Source organism: Lycorma delicatula, chromosome 1 (assembly GCF_047948215.1).
Source record: "Lycorma delicatula isolate Av1 chromosome 1, ASM4794821v1, whole genome shotgun sequence".
NCBI classification, from domain to species: domain Eukaryota; kingdom Metazoa; phylum Arthropoda; class Insecta; order Hemiptera; family Fulgoridae; genus Lycorma; species Lycorma delicatula.
In genome coordinates, this window is record NC_134455.1 from 344555836 (window position 1) to 344568156 (window position 12321).

Below are 12321 nucleotides of genomic sequence, written 5' to 3' on the forward strand. Positions count from 1 at the left end.
GGCAAGTTGCCATACGTTGTTTGCAGCCTCGTCATTCGTGGGAAAAGGGAATTTCTTTTCGACGGGCCGGTCTTATTGGGAGCAAAAATACCGATTTCTATCATAAATAGGTCCTTCCGTACCTGCGTTCCACCAAATTCAAAGCATCATGCCACCTAAGACCAGCGGTAAAGCGGCCAAGAAGGCCGGCAAGGCGCAAAAGAACATCGCCAAGGGAGACAAGAAAAAGAAACGCAAGAGGAAGGAAAGCTACGCGGTGTACATCTACAAAGTGTTGAAGCAGGTCCATCCTGACACCGGCATCTCCTCTAAGGCGATGAGCATCATGAACAGCTTCGTTAACGATATATTCGAGCGCATCGCGGCCGAGGCTTCCAGGCTCGCCCACTACAACAAGCGGTCCACAATCACCAGCAGGGAGATCCAGACCGCCGTACGGCTTCTGTTGCCCGGTGAATTGGCCAAACACGCTGTCAGCGAAGGCACCAAGGCCGTAACCAAATACACGAGCTCTAAGTAAGCGGATGGAGCTGGTTACAATAGGCCATGTACTAAATATAAACGGCCCTTTTAAGGGCCACCACATTATAATTGAGGTTAAAAACATTTTGGTTCTTTGCTTATTGTACAGGCATATAAATTGCTTTTTTATGTACATAAATAATAAAATGTATGTACTCCGTAACACGAGATATGTAAATAGAAAAAGAAAAAACATTTTCCTTACCTTACTATTGCAGTTTTCCTTTAAGGTAAAAAAAAAAAAATGAACAAATGTGTAAGTGTAATTAAAACGCTTCGTTACCATGGTTTCAGGGGGGGGAGGGAAATTCACACATCTTGCCCAAAGCAAAGAACGCAACAAATAATGTTTTTAACCTCAATTATAATTTGCGAAAAAAATTTATTTTCTGGCGCCGGCCTACGTTGCAGTTGTTGACTCAAAATGAAGAAATTGCATGTATACTGAGCTATCTGGAAAAAAATGTTGATATCGGCAGGCATTATACCGCACCAACAACTCAAACACCCCCCACCGCCCGCTATCCGCGAAAAAAAAAACCGCCGCAAACCAGAAAATCATTTCACTTGACATATTATTATTACTTACCCATCACACACACACACACACAGGGAATGACCTTGAGGTAGGGGCGGTTGTCGAGTGAGTGGTAGCGCGTGCGCGCCATTGCACAAAATACACACTAACAAACGGGATGATAGATTCCGGTTACTTTTCAAAATCCAACTAACTACTACTGCTCCTCCTCCTCCTCTTCTTCTTCTTTCTTCACCGCCTACTACTACTACTACTACTGCTACTACTACTACTACTACTACTACTACTACTGCTACTCATCTTCATCATAATACTGTTTCATTTTTTTTTTTTTTTGTGTTTTGCAAGCCGTTACTTACATAACGGCAAAGCATAGCTGATTTTCTAATAATTAGACTGCTTTCCTGAATTTAGATTAATCGATTTCCTGAACTTGTACATTAAAAGAGAGATTGATTACTGATGTGTAAAACAAAAACAAAAAAAATCGTAAAAAATAACTTTAATTACATACAAATTGATCTATTTATCAAATAAATTCAATTTAAGTGCTCGTATAATAGAAGTGACCATAAATGTTCCGCTAAGTTTTCATTTTATTTACTTTCCATGAAACCTGGCATAGACTCGCGTGGATGGGGCAATTCGCTGGTTGGTAAAGGGGTTTGGGGTCAATATCTGCATGTGGTGGGGCACATAATTTCCTTTGGGTAAATTAAACAAAAAAAAAAAAATTCAACCGACCAGAATTTATATTATAAAATGGAGTTTTTTATTTTGTAAGATTTTTTAATATACTATCTTTCTCCAATATTCAAGAATAACCAACCAATGCTAGGAGAAAGTGAATAAAAACAACTTTGTTGTCATCACGTCGTTTCTTCTTCTTTTTTTTTTTTTTTCAGCGTTAATATTTTTAACACATTTCACAATAAATGGCGTTAATTTGCGTGATATATATATATATAATTGAAATATACCATTAACCGCTTTCATTTCACAACCGTCTTGTTTATGTCGCAGAGAACCCGGTTTAATTATGGTGAAAGCGATGAAGGCGCTGTATGCATAATTAGATTTAGGAAAATCTAATAAATATCAACCAACAAAAAAAAAGGTTATAAAAATTTATCCTAATGTGATATAGTATTTCAATAAATAATTTTCATTTTTTCTTTCCAGGATATAAGAAAACGTTTCCACAACACCGCTAAAGATAATTAGATGAGATTTTCAGGGTACAACAACCACGTTACAATACAACCCAACATGAGACATATTATTTAGCCTTAGAGAGAGAGAGAGAGAGAGAGAGAGAGAGAGAGAGAGAGTGAGTGAGTGAGTGAGTGAGAAAGAACGACCGAGTGAGTGAATGCCTGCGGTAGGTAGGGGCGGTCTTCTTATTATTTACTTTTTTTCTTATTAAATTACATTTTATGATTTTATACTCCATGCAACGGCGAAATCTCCGAGTATCGGAACAAATGAAATCAGATAGATAGATAGATAGATAGATAGATAGATAGATAGATAGATAGATAGATAGATGTATATATAAAAAGACAAAAAAAATAAATAATAATAATAATAAATAAAATTTCAACGGCTATTTCAATGAAATTCGGATCTTCGGTCGCATTTTTCCAAATGTACTTGGTGGCGGCGTAGTTATACGTATACAACCTGAAGTGAATGTACCTTAAAATTACCGTACGGAAGGGGTCCGGGTACACTTAACTCTTGTTAACGTGAACGAAAACCGCGCGACCGACCGATCTTTAATTAAACGTGTATTAAATGTACGCGGACAGCGAAAAAAAGAAAACACAAACTTAATGCAAAAGTGATTCGCGTCCGGTCGGTTAAGAGAGGCGGCCCGAATTTTTTTTTGGTTTTTTTTTTCTTTTCTTTCCCTCCCCGACGCTTTTTATTCGTAAGACATTAAGCCAAAGCCATTAACCTGTGCCCGTAAGCCTGCGCATGTACGTGTGTATGTGACATATATATATATATATATATATATATATATATATATATATATATATATATATATATATACCGAGTGGGGCAGAAACCACCGGTTATATGTTTTGTATTTATGCAGAATTGTTGTATGTACGTTTTTTGTTTTGTTTTTTTTTTTTTTTTAATTTGGATTTATATCTTTTTTGTTTTTCTTTCCAGCGCTCCTGTTAACGTCAAACACGTCCAAACGTCTACACGTCTACAATCGTATGCTTGCATATCGCGCGTTGTGCAAACGGGTCGGCCGGCAGGAGTCTCTCTCTTCACTTCAGGCTAACGCAAAGCGTACGTATAATTCGAGCTACTTTATTTTTATCCCACTCTTATTTTCCCCCAACGGTTGATGTTATAGAAAAACTGAAAGTTACCGTACGACCGTCATTAGTTTATATCCGTCAGATTAATAATAATCGCATAGAATCCGATGAAAACTATTACTGTGTATGAAAACAGTGATGGGGATGTTGTCTAACCGTCGTACTTTGACGCTCGGACATATACATCGCAAAAAGATTGAATTCGCACACGTATCGTCGCAAAAACGAATCGAAAGAAACAACGGGATGTTTAACTTGGACGCGGGTGCTATATACAAATATTGCCACCGGTATTTACGATTTTTAAACGGTTTTACGGCGGTGCGACCACGCCGGTTCGGGATGTGTCCGGGATTTCGGTACCATTTAAGCTCCCGTACGGGCTGAAATCTAACGTTTAGCTCGTCACTACTGCAGCCCGGAATGTCGTTTACGAAACCGAACCGTGTACGTCGATAAAGATCGCAAGTTAAAGGAGAAAACGCGCGCCGAACGAACGGTGTAAGCACGATTCAGTGATGGCCGGGGTGACGTGCTAGCAGCCAAAGTCGCTGCTCCCTTTAAAGTCCGCCAAACTAACGTATATAGTAATAATTTTCCATTGGCTTTAGGTTTACGGGATATATACCGTTTCATACCAGCGTTATCATCCGATCCGCACAACAGCAACAGCAGCAGCATCATCATCATCATCATGTCAGACAGCACCGCTACAGCTTCAGCTCCCGTCGCCACAGCGACAACTCCGGCCAAGGCAGCTCCAGGGAAAAAGGCGGCATCCAAAGCAGGCGGTTCGAAGAAGCCGAGGTCTAAGCCGGCGCACCCGCCGACAGCCGATATGGTCAACGCGGCGATCGCCGGTCTCAAAGAGCGCGGCGGATCTTCTCTGCAGGCGATAAAGAAGTACATAGCAGCCAACTACAAGGTAGACGCCGAAAAGTTGGCCCCGTTCATCAAGAAATATCTGAAAACGGCGGTCGCGGCAGGCGCCCTCACGCAGCCGAAAGGTAAAGGAGCGTCCGGCTCTTTCAAGATATCAGTGAAGGGCGAAGGCAAAGCCGCCCCGGCTAAGAAACCGTCCGCTCCGAAGCCGAAACCGAAGAAAGCCGCAGCAGCCAGCAAACCGAAGAGCGCTTCTGCGAAGAAGGCGGCCGCCCCGAAACCGAAGTCTCCATCGAAGGCGAAAAAGGTGTCCAAGCCGCCGACCAAGAAACCAAAGTCTCCGAAGCCGAAGAAGGCAGCAGTGAAGAAACCAAAGTCGCCCAAGAAAGCAGCCGCTGGAAAGAAGAAGTAAACAGTAAAATTATTATTTTACTGTACGTAAATTATTAACAAATGGCCCTTTTCAGGGCCGCCACCAACGTATGAGGTTTTTTCGTTATACGTGTAAAAATAATATTTTGCCTCATCATGTTTCGGTGCTGTGCCGAGCCAAAGAAAAGTGGGGCGGACAAAGATCCCCTCTCTGTCCGTCATTAAATTATCACACGGACGGAACGTGTGGACCGTCCGTAGTATAGTATATCTCTCTCCCCCCCCGGATAGGCATTATTTATAATTATACAGGAGAGATTTTTTTTTTGGAACTTTTATATTTTTATTTATTAGTAAATTACACCCCCCCGCACAAACGGGTCGATCTTGTATTATTTTGTTTTGTGTTATTATACACATACACAAATATTTTCATCTCTCCCATAAAATCCGTATGCCGGGCCGGCGGCATATATATTATGTATGCCGCCATATATTATATGTGTGTAGGCGGCGGCTCTCGGCCCCCTTTTTTTTTTCATACACGGGAGCTTCGAATCCCGGTAATTTTCACACACATCAATCTCTCTCTCTCTCTCTCTCTCTCTCTCTCTCTCTCTCTAACCTTCCCTCCCTCCCTCCCTCCCGCCCCGCTAACTCCTCCTTCTTTCTCATCGTCCGTCATATATATATGGTGGCAATTGCCTCTGAACTCGGTGGGTGGTTAAATAAAACAACAAACAGCAAGAAATATATGTATATTATATATATATGAAATTATGACAAACAAAATAAAGAACTTATTATAATATAGGGGGTGTTGTTGGTTGTGTTTTTTTTCCCCCAAATTCCCACCGAAAGTAACCCTGTCTGTACCTCTAAGTCCAGCCCAGCCAGGCCCTCCTTCTTTGATTGAAGAAAACAACCCCCAACCCGGTGAAGATAGAAAATTATCATTATTTTACTATACTCTCTCTATCTACTACTATATATATATATATATGTGTTGGGTTGTGAATATTGGAATAATTTTTTCTTTGCAGTTTTATATATATGGAAAACAGAATAACATTGGTGGTTTTTTTTTTTTTTTCTTTTCTCTTCGGCCGAAAAAAAAAAAAAAAGAACCAACCACAACATTTAAAAAACCTCGCATTAAAAATTGTGGCCCTGAAAAGGGCCGTTGTAAAGATTTTGAATATGATGGTAGTAGTGCGCGCGGACCGTACGTATACGCCACCTCAAATTAAGCTCTCTCTCCGCGAATACGACGAGCCAGCTGGATGTCTTTCGGCATAATTGTCACACGTTTGGCGTGGATGGCGCACAGATTTGTGTCTTCAAACAGCCCGACCAGATAAGCCTCGCTGGCTTCCTGCAGAGCCATGACGGCGGAACTCTGGAACCGGAGATCGGTCTTGAAGTCCTGCGCTATCTCACGTACCAGCCGCTGGAACGGCAGCTTGCGTATGAGTAGCTCCGTGCTCTTCTGGTATCTACGGATCTCACGGAGGGCGACAGTTCCAGGCCTGTAGCGATGAGGTTTCTTCACGCCGCCGGTGGCCGGGGCGCTCTTGCGTGCCGCCTTGGTCGCCAGCTGCTTCCTGGGAGCTTTGCCACCGGTGGATTTGCGGGCGGTCTGCTTGGTACGGGCCATTTTTCCTGACGGCAATAACTAGTCGGTGCTGCTGCTGGTTTACAAATTCACGCTGTTAAGACCTCCTGTTCGGATGCACAGAAAGCAATGCCCTAGAAAGTAAACGGGACCGGTATTTATTGCCGGCTCGGTCTCACGTGATTGGTCAAAATGGGCCGCTCCTATTGGCCGCCTCGACTGCCCAATCACGCGGCCTTAAGAGAGCATAAAAGTGAGGGATACCGGGACGGCGGCTTCAGATCGACTGACCTGCTCGCTGAGAAACAAGTTTTTTGCTCGTCATTTGAAGTTAAGCTGCTGCTATGACCGGTCGCGGGAAAGGAGGTAAAGGTTTGGGCAAAGGCGGAGCCAAGCGTCACCGCAAGGTCCTGCGAGACAACATCCAGGGCATCACCAAGCCGGCCATCAGGCGTCTGGCCCGCCGCGGCGGTGTGAAACGTATCTCAGGTCTCATATACGAAGAGACCAGAGGAGTACTTAAAGTGTTCCTCGAGAACGTAATCAGAGACGCAGTCACTTACACCGAACACGCAAAGAGGAAAACTGTAACCGCCATGGACGTGGTGTACGCGCTGAAGAGGCAAGGCAGAACTCTGTACGGCTTCGGCGGTTAAGCGGTCACCGTTCCCGCTGGTCTACGAATATTAAAACGGCCCTTTTAAGGGCCACCCACCAACCAAGAGGTTAATAAAATAGTAGTCTTATCTTTATGTGTAAATCATCATCAACTAAGAAGAAGAATTAATTTGATGATACAATTTACTTTTACCTTACCTGTGAGATAAAATATTTGTTTGACTGGCAGCAAAAGAGAGAGAGAGAGAAAAAAAGAAGTATATGTATGATTGATGATGTGTGTGTGTGTACTTTTTTTTTTACTTTTAAGATTTAAAATGAATTAATCCGCGTGTAGGTTTTTTATATCCATGTGGATCGTCGTCAGAACACTACTTACTACTAAGGAAGAGAGAGAAATTTACAATAACTACTACATTTTGTACTTGTGTTTGTTGTTGAGCTTACGAAAATTGAAGAAGGAAGGTACACAAGCAATACAACTTCTTAGTTAGTTAGTAGTAGTAGTATACTGTACGATGTGTTGTTGTTAACTTCCCATTCAATATAATATGATTGATTGATTTTCTTCTTTTTTTTTTTTTTTGTATTCATTCCCTTGGACGGACCGGCCGGTGTGAACGGTGATTAAAAATAAATAGCATGCCGCATTCGTGCATATATATATATATATATATATATATATGTTTGGGACCTCAACAGGTTCGTAGCGGTTAAAAAGTACGTTCTCACCAGGACCTACCTTACAACCTCTATTATTATACTAACTATGTATGTAGGGGGGAAATTAATTTAAATGTGTATGTATTATTTATATGTATGTATCCACATCCACCCAACTGTGTGTTGTTTTACTTTAAAAGAATTTAATCATCATTTATGCACGCCAGTTCAACAAGCCTTTTTTTTTTAAACCTTTTCAAACATGGTGGCCCTTAAAAGGGCCGTTTTAATTTGTCTGACGATTGTTTGTGAAGTATCGGACCGGTGATTAGAGCGCTTCTTAAGCTTTCTTCTCGGTCTTCTTCGGCAGAAGCACGGCTTGAATGTTCGGCAAGACACCACCTTGTGCGATGGTGACCCCGGACAAAAGCTTGTTTAACTCCTCGTCATTGCGGATGGCCAACTGCAAGTGCCTCGGGATGATACGAGTTTTCTTGTTGTCCCTGGCCGCGTTTCCTGCCAACTCCAATACTTCCGCAGCCAAATATTCCATGACGGCAGCCAGGTAGACCGGAGCGCCCGCTCCGACACGTTCTGCGTAGTTGCCCTTCCTGAGAAGACGGTGGATTCTGCCCACCGGGAATTGAAGACCGGCGCGGGAAGACCGCGACTTTGCCTTTCCCTTCACTTTACCACCCTTTCCGCGACCTGACATCGTTTGGCTGCTGCTGCTGTGAACTTGGAATGAACAAACACGAAGGAATGACCCGACGGCCGTCGGTCTGACTCTATTTACGGTTTCAAGCACCGACCACTATTGGGCTCACCGTTGCCGTCGTCGCGGCGAAACCTTTCGATTGGTCAGTTCAGCCAGCTGTTTCGGTTCCTCGACCGCCATTGGTCGGGGCACCTTAAAAGTTAACGGTATCCGCAATTTTGGCGTTTCCTATACGGTCCGCCAAGTTTATATATAAACTTTAATGAAGGCCACACGATTGGTCGGCAAGTTGCCATACGTTGTTTGCAGCCTCGTCATTCGTGGGAAAAGGGAATTTCTTTTCGACGGGCCGGTCTTATTGGGAGCAAAAATACCGATTTCTATCATAAATAGGTCCTTCCGTACCTGCGTTCCACCAAATTCAAAGCATCATGCCACCTAAGACCAGCGGTAAAGCGGCCAAGAAGGCCGGCAAGGCGCAAAAGAACATCGCCAAGGGAGACAAGAAAAAGAAACGCAAGAGGAAGGAAAGCTACGCGGTGTACATCTACAAAGTGTTGAAGCAGGTCCATCCTGACACCGGCATCTCCTCTAAGGCGATGAGCATCATGAACAGCTTCGTTAACGATATATTCGAGCGCATCGCGGCCGAGGCTTCCAGGCTCGCCCACTACAACAAGCGGTCCACAATCACCAGCAGGGAGATCCAGACCGCCGTACGGCTTCTGTTGCCCGGTGAATTGGCCAAACACGCTGTCAGCGAAGGCACCAAGGCCGTAACCAAATACACGAGCTCTAAGTAAGCGGATGGAGCTGGTTACAATAGGCCATGTACTAAATATAAACGGCCCTTTTAAGGGCCACCACATTATAATTGAGGTTAAAAACATTTTGGTTCTTTGCTTATTGTACAGGCATATAAATTGCTTTTTTATGTACATAAATAATAAAATGTATGTACTCCGTAACACGAGATATGTAAATAGAAAAAGAAAAAACATTTTCCTTACCTTACTATTGCAGTTTTCCTTTAAGGTAAAAAAAAAAAAATGAACAAATGTGTAAGTGTAATTAAAACGCTTCGTTACCATGGTTTCAGGGGGGGGAGGGAAATTCACACATCTTGCCCAAAGCAAAGAACGCAACAAATAATGTTTTTAACCTCAATTATAATTTGCGAAAAAAATTTATTTTCTGGCGCCGGCCTACGTTGCAGTTGTTGACTCAAAATGAAGAAATTGCATGTATACTGAGCTATCTGGAAAAAAATGTTGATATCGGCAGGCATTATACCGCACCAACAACTCAAACACCCCCCACCGCCCGCTATCCGCGAAAAAAAAAACCGCCGCAAACCAGAAAATCATTTCACTTGACATATTATTATTACTTACCCATCACACACACACACACACAGGGAATGACCTTGAGGTAGGGGCGGTTGTCGAGTGAGTGGTAGCGCGTGCGCGCCATTGCACAAAATACACACTAACAAACGGGATGATAGATTCCGGTTACTTTTCAAAATCCAACTAACTACTACTGCTCCTCCTCCTCCTCTTCTTCTTCTTTCTTCACCGCCTACTACTACTACTACTACTGCTACTACTACTACTACTACTACTACTACTACTGCTACTCATCTTCATCATAATACTGTTTCATTTTTTTTTTTTTTTGTGTTTTGCAAGCCGTTACTTACATAACGGCAAAGCATAGCTGATTTTCTAATAATTAGACTGCTTTCCTGAATTTAGATTAATCGATTTCCTGAACTTGTACATTAAAAGAGAGATTGATTACTGATGTGTAAAACAAAAACAAAAAAAATCGTAAAAAATAACTTTAATTACATACAAATTGATCTATTTATCAAATAAATTCAATTTAAGTGCTCGTATAATAGAAGTGACCATAAATGTTCCGCTAAGTTTTCATTTTATTTACTTTCCATGAAACCTGGCATAGACTCGCGTGGATGGGGCAATTCGCTGGTTGGTAAAGGGGTTTGGGGTCAATATCTGCATGTGGTGGGGCACATAATTTCCTTTGGGTAAATTAAACAAAAAAAAAAAAATTCAACCGACCAGAATTTATATTATAAAATGGAGTTTTTTATTTTGTAAGATTTTTTAATATACTATCTTTCTCCAATATTCAAGAATAACCAACCAATGCTAGGAGAAAGTGAATAAAAACAACTTTGTTGTCATCACGTCGTTTCTTCTTCTTTTTTTTTTTTTTTCAGCGTTAATATTTTTAACACATTTCACAATAAATGGCGTTAATTTGCGTGATATATATATATATAATTGAAATATACCATTAACCGCTTTCATTTCACAACCGTCTTGTTTATGTCGCAGAGAACCCGGTTTAATTATGGTGAAAGCGATGAAGGCGCTGTATGCATAATTAGATTTAGGAAAATCTAATAAATATCAACCAACAAAAAAAAAGGTTATAAAAATTTATCCTAATGTGATATAGTATTTCAATAAATAATTTTCATTTTTTCTTTCCAGGATATAAGAAAACGTTTCCACAACACCGCTAAAGATAATTAGATGAGATTTTCAGGGTACAACAACCACGTTACAATACAACCCAACATGAGACATATTATTTAGCCTTAGAGAGAGAGAGAGAGAGAGAGAGAGAGAGAGAGAGAGAGTGAGTGAGTGAGTGAGTGAGTGAGAAAGAACGACCGAGTGAGTGAATGCCTGCGGTAGGTAGGGGCGGTCTTCTTATTATTTACTTTTTTTCTTATTAAATTACATTTTATGATTTTATACTCCATGCAACGGCGAAATCTCCGAGTATCGGAACAAATGAAATCAGATAGATAGATAGATAGATAGATAGATAGATAGATAGATAGATAGATAGATAGATGTATATATAAAAAGACAAAAAAAATAAATAATAATAATAATAAATAAAATTTCAACGGCTATTTCAATGAAATTCGGATCTTCGGTCGCATTTTTCCAAATGTACTTGGTGGCGGCGTAGTTATACGTATACAACCTGAAGTGAATGTACCTTAAAATTACCGTACGGAAGGGGTCCGGGTACACTTAACTCTTGTTAACGTGAACGAAAACCGCGCGACCGACCGATCTTTAATTAAACGTGTATTAAATGTACGCGGACAGCGAAAAAAAGAAAACACAAACTTAATGCAAAAGTGATTCGCGTCCGGTCGGTTAAGAGAGGCGGCCCGAATTTTTTTTTGGTTTTTTTTTTCTTTTCTTTCCCTCCCCGACGCTTTTTATTCGTAAGACATTAAGCCATTAACCTGTGCCCGTAAGCCTGCGCATGTACGTGTGTATGTGACATATATATATATATATATATATATATATATATATATATATATATATATATATATATATATATATAAGTACAAACTTTCTTTAAAGTCCGCCATTTTATGAAAATTTATATAATTATTCCTATATTTGTACTAGAAAAATTTGCAGACGTTTTTCTGTTTATATATAAGTAGTTGGCGGACTGTACAGAAGGCTAAAAATTAAAATTCTTTCATTTGTCGAATAATATAATGCGCGAGTGACATAATACTATTGGTTGATTGATTTCCAATAACCTGGGTTAGTACGCTCTGGGCTGTGCGTAGCTGTCATACTATTTCGTGAATTTATATCTAACAATAGTCCAGCTAGGTTGTGTCGTGCTCTGTGGTTTGCGTGCCGTGTCGTCAGGAAGTTAGTTAATACTCCAAGGCTGGTTGTTGTTCTCCTTTATCTTCGGCCACGTTTTCTTCAAATTATAAGCAATAAGGTATAACTTTTTAAAAGCAATAATAATTTTAATTAATTCATTTTTTAATTTCTTAAATAATAATATTTTAAATACTAATATTAGTTATTAAGCAACCGATTCCAAATTTATTACTGTTGTATATTTTTGTAGTACAAATAGTGTATTTCTTTTCAATACTCAATTATTTCCATTTTAATTTAAATCTAATACATCTTTGCTCTTTTATAACGTATTTGTAATTCAATGACAATTATTAATCAAA

At 40.6% G+C, this 12321-nt stretch overlaps 6 protein-coding genes across 6 annotated transcripts; 4 read left to right on the forward strand and 2 right to left on the reverse strand.

Annotated features, from left to right (window-relative positions):
• The first annotated feature begins 57 nt into the window (after positions 1-57).
• LOC142334427 (histone H2B) lies at positions 58-1020 on the forward strand. Its single transcript, XM_075382409.1, has one exon. The coding sequence runs from the start codon at positions 149-151 to the stop codon at positions 518-520; it is 372 nt and encodes a 123-aa protein (XP_075238524.1). The 5' UTR covers positions 58-148; the 3' UTR covers positions 521-1020.
• Positions 1021-4025: 3005 nt separating this feature from the next.
• LOC142334420 (histone H1-like) lies at positions 4026-4759 on the forward strand. Its single transcript, XM_075382401.1, has one exon. It carries the CDS (start codon positions 4097-4099, stop codon positions 4694-4696), a length of 600 nt encoding a protein of 199 aa, XP_075238516.1. The 5' UTR covers positions 4026-4096; the 3' UTR covers positions 4697-4759.
• A 1051-nt stretch (positions 4760-5810) lies between these two features.
• On the reverse strand, positions 5811-6386 carry LOC142318406 (histone H3). Its single transcript, XM_075354989.1, has one exon. The coding sequence runs from the start codon at positions 6311-6313 to the stop codon at positions 5903-5905; it is 411 nt and encodes a 136-aa protein (XP_075211104.1). The 5' UTR covers positions 6314-6386; the 3' UTR covers positions 5811-5902.
• A 107-nt stretch (positions 6387-6493) lies between these two features.
• Positions 6494-7175, forward strand: LOC142334432 (histone H4). Its single transcript, XM_075382415.1, has one exon. The coding sequence runs from the start codon at positions 6616-6618 to the stop codon at positions 6925-6927; it is 312 nt and encodes a 103-aa protein (XP_075238530.1). The 5' UTR covers positions 6494-6615; the 3' UTR covers positions 6928-7175.
• A 538-nt stretch (positions 7176-7713) lies between these two features.
• LOC142318407 (histone H2A) lies at positions 7714-8306 on the reverse strand. The gene has a single exon (XM_075354990.1). The coding sequence runs from the start codon at positions 8265-8267 to the stop codon at positions 7893-7895; it is 375 nt and encodes a 124-aa protein (XP_075211105.1). The 5' UTR covers positions 8268-8306; the 3' UTR covers positions 7714-7892.
• Positions 8307-8610: 304 nt separating this feature from the next.
• On the forward strand, positions 8611-9573 carry LOC142318408 (histone H2B). Its single transcript, XM_075354991.1, has one exon. The coding sequence runs from the start codon at positions 8702-8704 to the stop codon at positions 9071-9073; it is 372 nt and encodes a 123-aa protein (XP_075211106.1). The 5' UTR covers positions 8611-8701; the 3' UTR covers positions 9074-9573.
• The last annotated feature ends 2748 nt before the right edge of the window (positions 9574-12321 follow it).

Excerpts from the sequence above, each read along its gene's own strand:
- LOC142318406 (XM_075354989.1), bottom strand. The coding sequence starts at position 6,313 with ATGGCCCGTACCAAGCAGACCGCCCGCAAATCCACCGGTGGCAAAGCT.
- LOC142334427 (XM_075382409.1), top strand. The coding sequence starts at position 149 with ATGCCACCTAAGACCAGCGGTAAAGCGGCCAAGAAGGCCGGCAAGGCG.
- LOC142334432 (XM_075382415.1), top strand. The coding sequence starts at position 6,616 with ATGACCGGTCGCGGGAAAGGAGGTAAAGGTTTGGGCAAAGGCGGAGCC.
- LOC142318408 (XM_075354991.1), top strand. The coding sequence starts at position 8,702 with ATGCCACCTAAGACCAGCGGTAAAGCGGCCAAGAAGGCCGGCAAGGCG.
- LOC142318407 (XM_075354990.1), bottom strand. The coding sequence starts at position 8,267 with ATGTCAGGTCGCGGAAAGGGTGGTAAAGTGAAGGGAAAGGCAAAGTCG.
- LOC142334420 (XM_075382401.1), top strand. The coding sequence starts at position 4,097 with ATGTCAGACAGCACCGCTACAGCTTCAGCTCCCGTCGCCACAGCGACA.